Here is a 17,803-nt window from a genome sequence, read left to right as displayed (position 1 = left end):
CCGTTGCCAATTCAGCGCGCCATTTTGGAACGCCCCGTACAAATGCGTTGCCACGGCATTTATTTACAGTATAAGAACAAACTTTCACCCTTCCTATCCCGAGCCACGTTTTTCTTGCCGTCGCCAAATGTTTTGTTTCGGTTAAACTCCGAAAGAATGACATTTCCAGCGGTTTTAAGTTGTCGTTTCAATTGAAAGCACCCTAGGACACGGTATATAAACTATTACATTACGAATTTAACTGTATAAGAAGTGGTAGATAATGTCTATAAACAACGCACAACACATGTAAATATACATTAGAAACCTGAAGATAACTTGCTTCAATATTAACAGTGTAGCAATACATCCAAAGTATTATAAATGCAATTATTACATAATGTGATTATACATAAAAAAAAAGAAGTGCTCATAATGTAATGCGTATTAGTTTAAAACGATAATTTTTTAAGGTTTTCACTCACCTTTCCGTTCTTAAATATTTTTAAATGAGTTAGTTGTAATATATTATATGATGGGTTACCTAATTGTTATGTAATAAAATTGTATTCGGCGCCAGCGGAAGTGAAATAGCTTTAATTTTTTTAATATATGCAAAAAGTGGCGGGGATACAGTTGTATTGCAAGTGAGTTTTATATTAAGCTGATACTTAATTAAATAATGTAATTCCTCCATCAGATTCGATGCGAAAAAGGCGTCTTACATATCTAATATGTTGGGCATTAAACCGGTTAACTTAACTTGAACCGTTGCTTCTTACTTTATGAACCGAACGGGAAGGATTAGTTTTCCTTGGAACGCACTTTCTACAATATTCACTAACGTTCCTAAGCAGAGTGCAAAATTGTTATTTTGGTAAAATTGGTGGTACGTATAGGGTGTACCAATTTATAAGGCTGCAAAAAATCGTTTAATTTTAGTTTTTGCTCACTAGAGGTCGCTACGGTATCTTTGAAAATTGAAAAAATTAGAAAGAAACCATCGTTACCAGATTTGTCACAAATTAGACGAATTTGGATAATTAGAAACTTACTTAACATGTTACGGCTCAAAACGGAATAATTTTTTGTTATTCGTAATTTGCAAATAGATATTTTATAACGAGTTCTACAGAGCCTTAATAAATGATTACAAACCACGTGACCAGTATGCGTTGTTTGCACAATGTTCTGTTTCACCGACTATAAGAGGGCTCTACAGCAAATAGGCAACCAGCAGTACATTTTTATAGATTTTATTACACAGTTTGTCTAAATGTGAATTAATGCACAAATAACAGACTTTCCCCCATTCTAACGCAGATTTTCCATAAAATGGACTTAGTTTGAAATTCAAACAACTTTCTGGTGTAAAGAAATTTGTAATTTACGATGCAATAGCGGCAAATTACAAATTTCTTTACAACAAAAAGTAATTTGATCTTCAAACCAACTCCATTTTATAGAAAAACTGCTTTCGAATGGAGGAAAGTCTATTATTTGTGCACTGATTCATATTTAGACAAACTGTGTAATAAAATCTATAAAAATGTATTGCTGGTTGCCTATTTGCTATAGAGCCCTCTTAAGATTCAGGGATTTAGTGACAGTATCACCCGTGAAATATCGGTTGTCTAAGTTCGACGGTCACATGGCTTGTAATCATTTATTAAGGCTCTGTAGCTATTAGCCTTGTTTCAGTCTAATTTTGTGGATAAATTTGGCAACACCGAAGGCGTTGCCCCTAAAAATGTTACCACTACAATTTTTTTCACGATATATCAATTTCCATTAGCGTTTTTTTATAGATAATGTTTTTTTCTAACTATCAATCAATTATTAAATGAATGAAAAAGCCTAAATTGTTCACATAAAAGTACAAAATTGCCATTTTTAATAAAATTTAAACAAAATAAAAATCGAAATAAATGAAAATATACTGGGTTGCATATTTTTAAAATTTGTAAAAAAAATTTAAAAACCTGCAGAAATTTCATATAAAAAAATCGGTGAAACAATTTTTTAAAAAATTAGACACCTAAAAAGTATCGTAACAGACTTCATGTGTATTTAATGAAAAACTACATGACTCGTTTGTTTTTTTCTTTGTTAACAACTTGTATGCCTTTAAACTGGGACACCCTGTAGAAGATCTAGGCTCCAGTTCATTTCATCATTACTTCCCAAAAGATCAATTTTAGCGTGATTTTCCTTCGAATATTTAACATTTTCTCAATCCTAATCGCAGTCCAGAAGTCGGAGACTTGTGTGGCAGAAGGGGCGGTCTATTAACATTTACTAGTCTGTGCGCGCCCAGAAACGACTTACGTTGGTAGATTTTTTTTTTAAATTATTTTTATGAAAATTAACTCCAAAAATTATCTTACTGACATTTGATAAGAATTTTACCATAATTTTTAGAATTAACTTGATTTTTTTAATGAAATTTTATTGCTCTAAGCTTTAAGACTGCAATATTTAAAAAAAAAAAAAGTTTAAAAATAATTTAATAGAGAAACTGTTCGACAAAAAATGTTTTGGTTGAATCACGCTAAAATGTGATTCCTGTTATACCGACATCAATTTTTTTCCCACTATTTAGTAGCTGCGACTCTAAGTTCCAAGAAAAATAATCTGCGTTCAAATAACCGACTAAAATATTCCTATAAAAATGTATAGGTCGTTCTCAAAATAGTCTTTCCCGCAATCTTAAAACATACCTAAATATATTCCATTCCAAATCATAGAATTTAAAATACTTGCCTCTATTTAATTCAGTGTCTAATTCAACATCAGGCGAAGCACAAAAGTGTAAAAAAAATTACTTACTTGATTGGCTGTGAAACTTTTTGTTTAGAACTCGTGAAATGACGCGTTTTCCACTTCATTTGTATTAAATTCGTTTTAAAAGCTAGTGTGATATAGAGGATATAATCGATATTAGAGGAAGTGAAAATATCCAGTATATCCGGAAATGTAGGGTATCGATTTATTTTTTACTTTGCGAAATATGGGGTATCGAAATTGGATCTCGACTAAAGACAGTATCAGAAGGAACACTATAAGAGATTCGTTTTTTTTTTGTTCAAATACTGTGCGGCACTTTTATACAGGGTGTCTGCAAATTTCACCGACGTTTGACTATATTCACGACGATAAATAAATACGATTATTGTAAAAGTTTTGACCGCTAAAACGTTGAGGTAACCGGAGAAAACTATCACCTAGTATATCGATTTAACTAAAGCTTTAAGAAATAATACGCCATAATAGTCCAAATAAATATGCCAATTTTTAACGCAGTCGGTAAAGGGATTGTTTTAATTTTGACAATTTTGAAAGCTTGTAACTCAAAAACCAAAAACTTTTTTTTCATATATGGTATTTATTTATCGCCGTGAATATGCAGTGAAACGTTGTTTGGGGAAATTTGCGGACACCCTGCATATGTAATCAGGATGCTCAAAAAATGCTCCTGGATTTTCTCCTCTTTCGAGGAATTAGGAAAATTTTGTTCCCTATTTTTTTTTTAATTTGGTAGGATTCGGATTGGGATATATGCAACACGTGTACATTCTTATAGGAAGCTTTATGAAATAAGTGTGATACATCAATGCAATTTATTGACTTCATGTAAAATATTCCAAAAAAGAAATTTAAATAAAATGTACTGATGTAATCTATGTAATATAATTAGTACGATAATAGGATTAAAGTTAATTATTTTATTTATTTATACATTAAACTTAGTTTAAAGGTTTTATAAATAATAAAAGACAAAAGATGTTTCCAGTACGATTGAAAAAGTGAAATTTCTACCGGAAATAAGTGTACCTATTATAATTAAAACGAACTAAAGGGAAATTATTAAAAATAATTTGATAAAAAAAATAATAGTGTTTAGTCATAATAAAGTTTGCAATTCATTGAATAATAGGAAAATGTAGGTTCGATATTTCTGAAATAAAATGTAATATGATTGACCAGCTCCATTATTCACCACCCTCCTCACAAAAACGACACTTTGTAAAGAATCACTTTTCCGTGTCGACTACAATATACCTCAAATATTTACTTCATTATAAAAAAATAGAAACTGCAGAAATTTTAACATGTGATGCAGATTTAATCTATAAAAATTACATTAGGAATTTTATATTTTAATCAAAAGTTCTTTTAAATAAAAATATGAGATATCTAAATGATGCTTCGAATAAAAATACATACAGACTTCATAAATGATTGCAAGCCACGTGACTGCCGAACATAGGCAACCAACATTGCACCAGTGGCACTGTCAAGCTAAAAATATGAAAATCTTGCCATCAGCAATATTAACGGTTAATTTATAATGAACAATGAGAAACTGCTGCTTTTACTTCAAGATAACGCGATCATCAATTAATTGAATAAAATCTCGTGAAAAATTACACGAATCACCTGCTGGTGATACGTAAAGTTGTGTTTTAACGTAATCTTGATCTTACAGTTTTTAATTTTGCCAACGTGAAAGAAATAAAACTACCATCAAACAAAATTATTGATTATGTGGCTTGTGATCATTTATCAAATTCCTCATCAGTACACATTATAGACCAGGGCGGATCTGTCGAAATATCCCAGTTTTTTTTATCAAAATTAGAATGCCCTCGGAGCAATTAAAATATTTTTAAAAAATTATCCAAAAAACTTGATTATTTTGCCTTTTTTTCGTCAATTATTGCTATTTTGCAACATCGGTAATAAATTTAAACATTTTTGTCTTACAGTATATTGTGCAAAATTCAATTCTCAAACTTTTTTCCACTTCAATGTTCTTCGAAAATAAAATAGGTATTTTTTAAAATTTTTTAAACATTTTTGCAATTTTGAAAATGTTCCGGACCTCGCCCAGATCTAGGGATCTACACTTTTATTATGCGAGTTGTATTGAAGGTAATCCAGAAAAAATTTGTTTGCCCATTCTCACATCCACCTCAAAACAGTTCCGCCCTGGTCTATTAAGCAGAACAACCAACACAAACAGCTTCAAAGTATTGAGCAAAGTAGGATGAATATCAACGATCAAAAGTGACTACTTATAATACTGAGATTGGTAGAATTTTAGCAGAAAAACGTACAGTTGAACCAATTTCATCGGGCCGGTGAAGATCGGGTGCGTAGTGACAAAGTGTATAAGCTTTTAAGGGCTTCCAGTGACGACAAACACTCAAATTCACAGTTAGACGTACTCCAAATGCGGAACAACTGACGCCTTTCACTTCGTCACCGTTTACCGGCACTATCTCCCTTCACATGCATTGTAGGTTGTCTACAATTCATGTATTTGTAATACATGATTGCAGTAGCGGCGTACACAAGTATTAAAGTGCATTTTAAAAAAACTAATTATAATTCGAATATTTGATTAAAAAAAAAATTCAGATTCGTATTCAGGGGAAACGTAACTAATGGGTGTTCTCTCACGTTTACGCATCTCACTGATCAGATGAAATTGCTGTACTAGTGACACTATTTTCTTTTATGGTTTTTTATTAAAATGCAAAAAATTGCTAAGTATAATCTAGTCGTGTGCAAAGTAGCATATATAAAGTTTTTCCAAATTAATGAATTTTTTAAAAAAGTTTCCTAAAGTGAAAAATAGTATTTATTTATATGAACATAAAACTCCGCTAGTTTATTGGTACGGCGTAGGATAAATTAAAAAACTTGTTTTATTATCACAATTTTTCTGAGAACCATCGATTTTTAATAAATCCGAAACTGCTATAATAAAAATTCAACAAATCGTTAGTTGAGCCAGAATAATACACAAAAAAAAAATTAAATTATTGCTATATATTCAAAACCTCCCCTTTACAGTGGGAACAACAAGCATGCAAGGAAGGGTGTTGCAAGAACATTTGCCTACCACCTAAGGAAGTTGCGGCCCCCATGACGGCATTGCAAAGGGCATCCTGCTTATTAGTTATGGTAACGGGGTTTTGCAGTAACTGAAAATTTAAAAAAAGTTGGAAAATCGCACCTTAAATACCCTTATTTATTTAACGTTGAGAAAAATTATGATGTTACGATTAAACCCGTTTTAAATACATTTTGACGTAAAATTTCCAAGAATTTAAGATTCGATACAATTTTCGATGTCAAAATTACGATGTATAGCAACAAATAGTCGAAATCAGAAACTGGGCCGTTTTTCTGTACAATTACCAAATAATAGTTCTTGTAAATTTAAAATAATCACTTTACCTTTATCGCAGTCTTTTCAGCGACCGTTACTTGCACCGAAGTCGAACTTATACCAGGTTTCTTAACTTCGTCTCCCAAATTCAGTGCCTGCAATACACCTTCAGTTAACTCATGATTCACATTGGCCACTTCTATAATATTTCCATACTTTAACTCTACGTTCTTCGAACCACTTGTAACTTTCTCGGCTATTACTTTTAAATTGCTAAAAGTTTTCATATTCTTTTTCTGTATTTTCTTACGTTCGTCTAAGAGGGACTTGAGAACCTCTTGCAATTCGTTCGATCTGATTGCAAGAGCTGATTTCCATTTGGCTAGTTCCTCCACCATTAAACTAAAAACAACAAAAAACTTAACAACACTAACTTATAATAAGAAATAGTTACTAACCTAGATGCTAAAAATTTGCTCCTCCACACCTCACACTGTCCCGAAAGCCACTCGGTCTGCTCCTGATGGGACGTTAAATGATTTGCAGAATTTAATAGAGCTCTTGCTAGGGAAAGCTTGTCTTCGGTTAGATGCTGCACTCTACTTTCCAAATCTTCACCAACAGCTGCCACCAGAAGTGTTTTTAATTCACTATTAACCTAAAAATTAACAATTATTATGAATACTATATTTTAATAAAACATACTTGAGCCTGAAATTTTAGTTGATTTTCCAAATGAGAATTTGTTTCTCTGAGGTTTTTTATATCGATTTCATATCCTTCCTTTTCCTTTTCCCACTGCAATCTTAATTTTAACGGATCTTCATCTTTTGGACTAACAATGTTTGTTTTATTTAGTTCAAACTCCCTTATCTCTGACATTTGATTCACGAGTTGTTGAATTTCAACATTGTTTTTTGATGGTTTTAGTTCCTCAAATGTCTTACTTATCACTTTATTTGAAGTAATTGGCTGAACGGCAGCTTTATAAGGCTCATATGGTACAAATTTGGGCTCCTTCCGTTTCTTGGTGAGATATTTTGGCACTTTTCTTTCCTTTGGAACATATTTCGGCACTAAATAGGATACTTTGGTACCTGGCTCTATTGCTATTGGCTTTAATGAGTCTAATATACTTTTAGACAAATTGCTATCCACTTTAATATTTTTTATGCCAGTGACTCCCAGCACTGGCTTCCTGTTGATCAAAGTGTTGTCCATTCCGTCACCCAACGTTCTGATTTGTTTTTCCATGTTTGTGTCTGGTTATTTCGTATGTACACGAAAATTTATACAACGTGGCCGGAAATCACGAACGGTCGAACTAACATTTAATGACTGCGGGCATGTAGAATCTATTAAACATGTGTGTTTATTTTTTTTAAGAAACATACGTCAATTAAGGTCAGTTAATGAATAACATAACAATTGGAGGTTAAAGTTGGATTAAATGACATTTTCGATTTCGTCTTCTTCTTCTATATTTTACCTTCTGCTTGTAATACACAAAGGGATAATTAATTTATGCCCTAATAGGTTGAAAAGTAGGTTGAAAAGCAAAAACAGTAAAGCAATGTTGAAAGTACTATTTATTTATACGACGGTATATCAGAAATGAATATTGTAGGTGAAGAAATAGAAACATTATTCTTCAGAATCTTCCTCTAAGATAAGTTTGAAGCTAAATGGTTGAAACAGATAACCGGTTCCCACGTAGAACTTGCTCATGAATTCTACCCAGTGAAGACGAAGGGTGTGCAGAAAAGCTGACAATCCTTCCATAAGAACTAAAATGGTTACTGTGAAAACTGCCCATAATCCGAAAGCTACAAATATCAAGACACAATCTATAATCGTTCCAAGGAACAATGAATAATGCAAAACTTTAGTCCATAGTACTTCCGACAATTCTAAAAAAAAAAAATTGTCATAATTTATATCTGCATTGGGTAGACTGCTATGCTTACGTGCGTGGGCAAGCGATAGAGCCCATAAACGCAAGTACGATGCTGTGTGAGACACCGTACTAAGTGTGTATTCAATTGTGTGAATAGCTTGATGAATGAACACTTCACTTATTGGCTCTTCTTCTTCTTCGTGTTCTTGATGGTCTGCCTTGCCTTCCGCTTCTTGATTTGTTCCACCATTTTGTCGAATCTAAAATTTTTTAAAATTAATTAATTAATTAATTAACATTAACTATAAAAATAGATACCTACCGTTACTGGATTAGCTTTGTTGGCTTTGTTTTTAGTAAACATGACATACAGAGGTTTTCCTAGTAACATCACTGGTATACAGAGAAGGGCTCCAAGGAGAAGAACTATTTGTATTATTTTTTGGCCCTCGTACATGTACTCGTCACATCCATCATTCGGGGAACTCGATCCCATCAGAAACATATTTATAAAATAGATTAGGACAGAAGGCGAGCAAGATGTGCCGTGCTCAATGACAATTTCGTCAACTGAAAAATTACAAAATGTCATTATAGTCGAATCTGTAGTTCTGCGAAATAAATGTTTGCTTAGATTCTGAAAAGTCATATGTGTATCTACTCACTCCAACCATCCAATTCTCCGGAATACCAAATCCACTTCATGAATATCATGACGACTAGGTAGAAGAAGAGGAAGACCAGGAAAAGAAGTTGTGGAAGGAATTCTAAGAACAAGCTCGAATATTTTCTGAAATGACTGGAAATATTTCCTGAATGAATATAAAGTGGTTTATTTCTTGTTCTATGATAAATTTAAAAAATATGCGATTGGTAGGCCAACCATCATCCGGTGATAGAAAGGTAAAAAATTGCCATAAACACATGGGCTGGACAATGCTTTGCTCGAGTACAAAGTGATTTTAACTCGGTTAGTTGTATTAAATTATTTTTTATTAACATAATAACACGTTTTTCGTGTAAAAAAAGTCCAAATTTTAAAATTCTGGTCTTAAACAAATGAAAAAGTATCACGCTAAGAAAGAGAGGACAACATTTTACTTAATTCTAGTTCACAGTTGTCAGTTTATCCTTATTTTTTATTTATGTTTAGGCATTTTGAATATATTCAAAAATCTTTTTCAGGAATTTCATTTTGAACACCGTATATCTCGGAAATAGAAAATATTAAAAATTAACCGTAGTGATCTAGACAAAGCACTTATTTCCTCTTTCTAAAACCATAAGATTATAAGAAAAGCAAGAAGCAAACATAAAGATATTGATCTGAGGCCAGATACTTTGAGTCTCGGATAAAGCATGATTAATCGATCAAGCGGTTAGACTGTAGATATTAATTTATAAAGTATAATGACAGTCTAATCGCCTGATTAGTTAATCAAGCCTTAATGGCCCCATATTCTTTAAATAGTGTTTTCCGCAAAGACAAATAATTTCAAACATTTAATAACTGAATAATCTAAACCTTATCAAATAATAGGAATGTTATGTCATGCCACCTGAGTATTTTCAAAGACGCTGCAGTAAAACGAATACCTAAACAGGTGCAAAAAACGATCAAACCATCAAGGTTTTAGGTACTGAAATCTACGAAAATACTAACTTTTTTATATATAACTCCACATGTAAGTATTCTTAATAACATTTACTTGCTTAGTCCTACATATGTTTACTTTTATTTATAAGTACGTAAAAATAATTCTTAAAATGTGGGGTTAGGATAACAGAAAACGCATGTTTTACAAACGCTTTTTTTAGTTATTATTTTATTTGGGTAAATTTAAGCGGCCTACACACGGGGCAATCTACAGGGTCCAATCTGCAGGGACCCTGCAGATTGCCTCATGTAGAGGCGAATTGTCACAATTATTTTACGACTATCCGATATCGGGAAGTTGTCTCGGCAGACCATACAACCGCCCTGCTCCCCATCCTTACGCCCTGCATATTGTATGGTGTGTAGCGCAATTGGGACAATAACAAAAAAGTACAAAACAGTAAAGAAATTTTAATTTAATATCACTATATGATTAAACTAATCCATGTTGCTGAATAATATTTTTCAACATTATTTTTTAATGATTACTGTCATAGGGGGTGGTTTTTAGGAATTGACAATTTTCAATTCATCCTAATTACTTATTTAAAGATGATTTCAACCTATTACACGTTCGAATCTACAATTCTATAATTATTTTCGAATAGGGGTAGTTTTCACCCCTAAAAAATAAAAAGCACCTTGAATGGCTGGACTAAAAGGGCAATCACCTGCATTTGCGGGGAAAATCAAATGATACAGAATCTTGTACATGTTTCAAATTCTCAGAAATATATTATTTATTCTGTAAAACTCATTGAATAAAACTAATTTAGCATTTTATGAAAAAATAAATAAATGACGTGTGTATAAAAAGTAGGATTAGAGAATAATAAGGGGAAATTCTTCGAAAACTATTGGCATCACAGATTCTAGTTTGATTACATTTACAACAGCAACATAAAATTAGTACTCACATAAAATTAGCAGTACCAACGCACACTCCAAATATCATGTGGACTACTCCAAAGATTATCGACAGTTTCATTTTAAAAGAATTCAAGAAAATGATTTTATTAGAAGCCAACTGGAAAAAAAATTAACTTTCATTCTATAATAGTGTTCAGTGCCAAAATATTACATATTTTTTATATGCAAACTCTTCAATCGTCACAATACACAATAAACTTGTTTTATTTATTTATCTAAATACTTACCTGCCACACAGGGTCGATTCCCATGAAATAAGGAGTGCCGTGATAATTCGCCTTGGGAAGAAGCTCATGTTCATCGTCATCCTCTGGATAAAACCTGGACGAATTGACAAACCACTGCGACCGGAATACATTCATGGATTTAGAGAACATGTCGTTGTAAAGGAAGCCAGTGTAGAAAGAAAACAAACCCATGAGTAGTATAATATATCTTCCACCGAAGAATATCCTGAATATTTCGTTCTTCTTCTTCGCGATCAACTTCTTTTCTGCAAGAATCATCCACAAACCGAAAGCCGTCATGATTAAGGCGTGCCCGCAGTCGCCAAACATGACAGCGAAGAGGAAGGGGAATGTTATGATCGTGTATAGACCTTAAAAAAAATAAATTTAGACCTAGGTAAATTTAAATTTCGATGTCGTAATTATTGGAAGTAATGATTTATATTCATAGAAAATATAATACCTGGATTAACTTCTCTGTAAGAAGCGACGCCATACGCATCGATGAGGTTTTGGAAACCTCTAGTAAACTTGTTGGTTCGATAAAAAGTAGGAGGTTCATCGGTGTTACTAATAACGTTCAGGAAAGATGGAATGGAACTGCCACAAGTACTCTATCAAAATAAAGAGTGTATATAATGTAATAAACGTATGTTGTTGCGTAAAAACTTACAGAACCATCAGCTAAGGCTTTCTGAACAGTGGGAATATCAGTGCAAGGCACCCAACACTCCCCGATCATAAACTTTTTTACTACGTCCATGCTGAAGCAGTTTAGTGTGTGGTAAATCGCTTTGATTTTGTTTACCATCACAGTCCAGTTTTGCAAATCCTTCGCAACACTTATCAACACCCTGTGACGATGATCTTGGGTCTGGTTCAGAACCTAAACAAAAAAAAAACTATTCTACATGTTTCTACTGATTACGTTGCTCTTACCATAGTCAAGTCTTCCAAGCGTGTGCTGATATCTGCAAGCATGTTTTTTGCTTCTTCTGCAGTGGTGGGACATGGATAAAGCGACGCGTGGAAGCCGGTACAAATCTTTTTTACTTTCGTTTTCAGCTGTTCTCCTTGGAAGAACGCGAAAAACACTGCTTTGTAGACTTCTTTACCCTGTAAGTTGTATTTCTATTAAACGTTTCTCAATATTTTTCGTTAGCGGTGCTTACATTGATAGGATCTTCTAAAGGCGCTTCGATATCAAACAATTTAAAGAAGATATTGCCCCTGGAGACACGCCACAACATTCTCTCAAAGCCGTAAACCCTTTCTCTATTAATAACACCAGCGACGAACTCCAATCGTCCAGTAACGTTTTGGTTTTCCTCCGAGGTAAGAGCTACCTGAGCAGAATCGAAGACGTTCACCTCGTTCTGGTCACTGAAAAACAAGCGGAACTTCTCCAGTACATATTTGAACTCTTTAATCTCCAGCGAGTTTGATTTAAGGCCTACAGCGCCGTCGTTGAGTTCCTTCATTTCTCCTTCTACTGTTTCGAGGTGCGCCTGCAGGAAATATTGATGAAACAGACTTCCGTGTTAGTTGCAGTGTCGTTGGTGTTAGGCTTCTTGACCTTTCAAAAGAAATGCCGAAACTGAAGATTGTTAATATGGCTATGGCGTTCTGGTCTTTGAATTTCTAGTAGTTCTAACTCTTCATCTCGACTGAAATTATCTCGATTCGTACTAGATCTCTATAGCCTCGATTTGACCAAGGAGGAAATTTTGAAAACCAGAGCATATAATCTCTAGTTTCAGAGTTTCTTCAGTGAGAAATATCTCGCGAAAGGTCAAGGCCCCCTAACTGATGACGTGGCAACCAGATTGGAAGCAAACAAACCTAACTAGTAGCAGATGTAGCTACTATTAGTCTAAGTTACCTCTAGATCGATAATTTCACGCGGATTAGGAGCTTTGGGGACTTCGGTGACATCGGGTATATTTATTGAATCTTTCCTTATTTCTGCCTCAATGAACCTCAGTTGTCTTTCCATCTCATTGCACCTTAGCACTTCGTTGACGAACCTTCTTTGGAAGGAACTTACTTCATCGTTTAACTGGAAGAATCACATTTTTCGTTAACGGATTTAAATGTCATTGAATATTCGATACACACCAGCAAATGAGGCGGTCGTAAACGGAGATTCAGTTTCTAATTTCAAAATACTGAGCACGGAGATTAAAAAATATATAAATTCAAAATGTAAATTACAAAGAACCCTCTCTGTGATTGTGGCGAAGTAGAGAATCTACAACATTGCTTAATGTCGTCAATAAAAGTGTTTAAAATTTATTTCTGATCGAAAATAAATATGGATATAAATTAATTATTATTTACTTTGAAATAAATTATTCGATTTGCATTAAATAATTCTAAAAAATCCTATACTATTATTCGTGTAGATTGCACAATCCACAACAACTTCAAGATCGTTTAATCTACCATAAGTGTTCGATAAGGATAAGATTTGATTTTTTAAGTGTCAGCAACTTGAATAATTCCAAATATTTCGAGTTTTCACCACCATGAATGGTGGTGACAACATTTTCAACAGCAAGGCGATGTTTCGCATTGTATTAGCGATGTCCTGACCAAATTTGGTTAGTGCATCTCTCTCGGTTTCGAAAATTCAGTACCTATGTATATATGTTTTCAGCCAGGAAAGTTGAATAATTCCAAATATACTACGCACAGAAATAAAGGATATTTAAAAAATCCCAAAATTTTGGGTGATTTTCAAAGAGCTGTAACTTGGAGGAAAATGGCCATGGAGAAAATCAAAAAAAGGAAATTGTAGCTTCAAGTGTCTAGTTTTCAGATTTGCAGTTTAAAGTTTTTTAGCGTCAGCAATTTTTGAGTAATCATAACAAAATCAAAGGAAAAAAATTTGTTAATTTTTTGTTTTTTTTAAAAAGGCCTACGGATTTTTCTTAATTTTTTTTAGAATAATGAACGTTTTTTGATGAAGAAAATACGGATTATTGCAAAAAAAACATTTTTAACTTAAAAAAATGAATAAAAAGTGAAAAATTACTATTATAATGACAAATTTAAACATTCCGGGACACTTTGAGGTTGAAAAGTTACAGTCGATATCCTTAGTTCATTCATTATTTGCAAAGTTATGTCAAGTTATTCAAATATCCCTAATTATGCAATTTTTTCTAACCAACATTTCCACTTTGAAAAATTTTTTGTTATCAAAATCCTATAATTACGACTTGTAGAGAATACTTTGCAGTTTTCAAAACCCTGCTTGGATTTTCTGTACGACCATTATTTCCCGAGTAATTGATTGATTGCACAAGTGAAAAATTAATTTTTTGCTTTGATCGACGATAATTAATCGTACAAGGCTGCGAAATCGCTCAAATTGAAGAAAATTAAATTATCTAAAAGAGCTTTATGATGGAATTACCAAAAAAATTTTTTGTGCATTGATCTTTTAAAAAAAAAGCAAAAATTTACAATTTTTTCCGTTGATTCTTTTATGATTACTTAAAAACTGCTCACGCTAAAAAAATTTTAACTGCAGATCTGAAAACTAGACACTTCAAGCCTCAATTTCCTTTTTTTTATTCTCTCTATGACCATTCCCCTCCAAGTTACAGCTCTTTGAAAATCACCCAAAATTTTGGGATTTTTTTAATCCCTTAATTTTTGTGCCTAGTGTATTTCGAATTTTCACCACCAAGAACGGCGGTGACAACATTTTCAATAGTAAGGCGGTGTTTCGCATTGTATTAGCTATATCTTGTCCAAATTTGGTTAGTGCAACTCTCTTGCTTTCGAAAATTCAGTATCGATGTATGTTTTCGGCCACAAAAATTGAATAATTCCAAAAATTTCGAATTTTTACCACCAAGAACGGCGGTGACATCATTTTTAACACTAAGGCATTGTCTTAGCATCAATTTCTTAATATTTTAAAGCATCTACTTATATAAACAAATGGTGATTTACTAGTATTCTGTCGTAATACCTTTTACTCTATTTTAAAGCTACCAAAAAAATTCAATAAATTTTCTGAATCGCTAAAAAATATAATTTTCCAAAAGGTAGGCCTAAAAGCATACGCAACGACATCGGCGATACCGCAGACTATTCAGTACCACCGGAATCCACGCCATCTAACCAGCTCTACGGGACTAGAGACACGTTCGGCGGGACTGATCATCAACAACGAATGCAAGCTGGACCTCCCAACCAACTCCCAGTACTTACGCAAACCCAGATGCGCGTGTCGTAGTGCCATAATAATAGATGCATGATTTTTTGAGATACATTTTACTTACATCTCTAAACTGCACACAGCCAGCCTCCCCCAACTCCGATATTATGGAATAGGCGGCCTCTGGCTGTATGAAAAGTTGAGCCAGGGCCATTTCTTCGCTCCTGAAAATACTGCCCATCTTTGAAACCAGTGTCCAGTCGGTTCTACAGCAATAAGTATCAGTTATGGAAGAGTCTGGCAAAAGTCCAATTAAATAGTTCAGAACCAGCTTTATCTTGGAAACTAGTGGCGTTATATAATAAAGGAAAAAATGTTTCACATGACTTCGAGTGCTCATGTGAATTGAAAGGTTATCTCTGTTTTGTACGAAAGGTTATAATCAGTTTAACATAATAAATCTAAAAAGAAATGTATATTTCATACTTTTAATACTTGCTTTTTTCCTGAATTCTGCTAAACAAACTTAAGTGAGACCAGAATCTTTTTAAAGATGCTATGCTTATCTATAAAAAATTACCCGATAATACCTATTTTTATTATATCTGTAAAAATTAATTAATTTTAAAATGCGATGTGGCGTGATATGAAAATTGTAGTCAATTATTGTTAAGTTTTAAATAAATAGTAAGATTTGCAGATAAAATCAAGACAGATAGTATTTAATTTTCGCATAAGAAAATTGTACCAAACTTATAGAAATTAAAAAGTGTAAGATGCCTGAAGAAATACGTAAAAATTTGTACCTTGTGCAAAATTGATCACGCACTTTCCCTTAACTGATTTTTCACTGATATTCACACCAGACAACAGTTTGTGACTATTTAGTCACAGCAATATTGATTTCAGTTTAAATAAGTAAAAGACACAGTATCTACCCCAGAGTTGCTCTGTTGATGTTTAGATTATTATTTAATCTTATCGCTTACCAATACCTTTTTACGATTTATTACTTACAATTAGCTGTGATTGCGCTTTTCAGATTGTTTCCAAATCTGACGAAATATCTCTAAAACAATAAGAAATGATAACTTTTACTTATCAAAGGAAATGCCGATGTTACTGATAAATTCATATTATAAATCCTACCTAAGTAAGCTATTTATTATAAAAGTATTTTGAAATTTGGAATTATGCTAAATTGTTGTCTCTGTGGTGCTTCATAATTCTTTCCCTATTTACTAAGATTAACTAAAAAGATTATCAGCTTTCTCGCTGATCGATCTCTCCATTACTAGCTCAGTAGACTCTTTTAGTGTGACGTCACATATTTAGGCAACCCGCAACGAATTAACGTCATTAACGTTATCGAAACTGACAGCTGCTATACAGCTCGTTGAGAAATGAGGTTAAGTTGGTCGCTATAAGCTACTCCCTACGTCCAATGTGTCAGAGCCAACTTCGACCACGTTTTTATTTGAACGCTCGTTAGTTGAAATTGCACAGACCGAATCTGACCCTTGTGTACTATTTACATAGATACTATAAAATGAACAACTTCAAATTAATTTATTTTTACAAGGATTTGAAAGTACTTAAGAGCAACCAACGCGTGTTTGGTAAAATAGATACACTAATGTGCTTAAAACTTACAAAAAACGATAGAAAAGAATATTCCTAACTTTAAATAAAGTAAAAATTTAACATTAGCCGTGTTATTCAACAAGTGAGATCTTGTTGATATGTTATCGCTGCCATCATTAGCGTATTTTCTCTTGTTTTGTTTAATCTTGGCATTTTCTAGTTCTACTAAGTATTGTTATTGTTACTTCGGCACCACAATTTGTCTAAGGCAGGGATGCACAGACTTATAGGGAACAGGGGCCACTCGGGAAAAATATAAGCCAAGGACGGGCCACTACAAACAATATTTATTAACACAAAATTTTTTATTTTTAAATAGTATGAAATACAATGATAAAAATAAAATAACCTTCAAAAATGTTTGTTGTAATAATTATGTAATCATTACAATGTAATATTTCATGTTTTATTATTTTGATGCATGACATTGCATTGAACTAACAAGTTTTTTTATATTTGGCTCCACATTACTTGTAGCCACACGTATAATTGCTTCCAAATTTTCATTTGCCAGACGGTTTCGGTTTTTCGTTTTGTTAAGTTTCATCACTGAAAACGTTTGTTCACAAATATACGTCGATCCAAATAAGCTTGCGCATTTCAATGCATTTATTCGCAACTCTTTATAAGCGTTTTTATCAACGCAACGGTAGAAGTTGAGTAAATTACCTTCATTAAATTTGTTTCTTAAATTATCATCATTTTGCATGTCTATTAATTCCAGCTGCATTAATTCCGGCGCATTTTCGGGTGAAATGTTGAAAGGATTGCTGAAAATGTCCAATAGCGGTTTAACTTTTTTGAAGTCTACAAAACGATTTTCAAAAGCTTGTATCAAAATATCAATTTTTTCAACATGAGCGAAATTGACGTCAGTTTTATTGAACTTCTCCATAATTTTTTTGTAGTTCGGAAAATGGCCGTAATTGGCTGAATTGATTTGTGTCCTGAAAAGACTCAATTTGCATTGAAAGGACGAAACATGAGAGTATAGCTGCGAAATCAATTGATCTTTGCCTTGGAGTCGCGTATTTAAGACATTCAAGTGATTTGTGATGTCTACAAGAAACGCTAAGTCACACAGCCAATCAGGGTTGTCGAGTTCGGGGACGTC

At 33.1% G+C, this 17,803-nt stretch overlaps 2 protein-coding genes across 3 annotated transcripts; both read right to left on the bottom strand.

The window, feature by feature from the left end:
* Positions 1–5,797: 5,797 nt before the first annotated feature.
* On the bottom strand, positions 5,798–7,584 carry LOC108917869 (golgin-45). Its single transcript, XM_018724656.2, has 4 exons — positions 6,866–7,584; positions 6,619–6,818; positions 6,229–6,562; positions 5,798–5,972 (listed from the first exon to the last, which is right to left on the bottom strand). The coding sequence occupies exons 1-4, from the start codon at positions 7,412–7,414 to the stop codon at positions 5,814–5,816; spliced, it is 1,242 nt and encodes a 413-aa protein (XP_018580172.1). The 5' UTR covers positions 7,415–7,584; the 3' UTR covers positions 5,798–5,813.
* A 147-nt stretch (positions 7,585–7,731) lies between these two features.
* On the bottom strand, positions 7,732–15,967 carry LOC108917868 (V-type proton ATPase 116 kDa subunit a). Of its 2 annotated transcripts, XM_018724655.2 has the most exons (13): positions 15,852–15,967; positions 15,170–15,311; positions 12,754–12,930; positions 12,044–12,379; positions 11,811–11,987; positions 11,545–11,757; positions 11,335–11,485; positions 10,872–11,242; positions 10,632–10,741; positions 8,723–8,856; positions 8,380–8,627; positions 8,128–8,317; positions 7,732–8,070 (listed from the first exon to the last, which is right to left on the bottom strand). In XM_018724655.2, the coding sequence occupies exons 2-13, from the start codon at positions 15,284–15,286 to the stop codon at positions 7,805–7,807; spliced, it is 2,490 nt and encodes an 829-aa protein (XP_018580171.1). In that variant the 5' UTR covers positions 15,287–15,311; positions 15,852–15,967; the 3' UTR covers positions 7,732–7,804. The 2 variants fall into 2 exon arrangements, with proteins under 2 accessions (XP_018580171.1, XP_018580170.1); XM_018724654.2 differs by lacking the exon at positions 15,852–15,967 and having other exon boundaries at positions 15,170–15,580.
* Between the last annotated feature and the right edge of the window lie 1,836 nt (positions 15,968–17,803).

The sequence above is a fragment of the Anoplophora glabripennis genome, unplaced genomic scaffold, assembly GCF_000390285.2.
Source record: "Anoplophora glabripennis isolate ALB-LARVAE unplaced genomic scaffold, Agla_2.0 scaffold17, whole genome shotgun sequence".
Classification (NCBI taxonomy): domain Eukaryota; kingdom Metazoa; phylum Arthropoda; class Insecta; order Coleoptera; family Cerambycidae; genus Anoplophora; species Anoplophora glabripennis.
This window is presented reverse-complemented; position numbering and strand designations above follow the sequence as displayed.

Excerpts from the sequence above, each read along its gene's own strand:
- LOC108917868 (XM_018724654.2), bottom strand. The coding sequence starts at position 15,445 with ATGAGCACTCGAAGTCATGTGAAACATTTTTTCCTTTATTATATAACG. Across the intron at positions 12,931-15,169 it reads GCTGTGTGCAGTTTAGAGAT|TTAAACGATGAAGTAAGTTC; the intron begins GTAAGTAAAATG and ends TGATTCTTCCAG. Across the intron at positions 8,318-8,379 it reads ACAAAGCTAATCCAGTAACG|ATTCGACAAAATGGTGGAAC; the intron begins GTAGGTATCTAT and ends AAAAAATTTTAG.
- LOC108917869 (XM_018724656.2), bottom strand. The coding sequence starts at position 7,414 with ATGGAAAAACAAATCAGAACGTTGGGTGACGGAATGGACAACACTTTG. Across the intron at positions 6,563-6,618 it reads AGCAAATTTTTAGCATCTAG|TTTAATGGTGGAGGAACTAG; the intron begins GTTAGTAACTAT and ends TGTTGTTTTTAG. Across the intron at positions 5,973-6,228 it reads CTGAAAAGACTGCGATAAAG|TTACTGCAAAACCCCGTTAC; the intron begins GTAAAGTGATTA and ends TTAAATTTTCAG.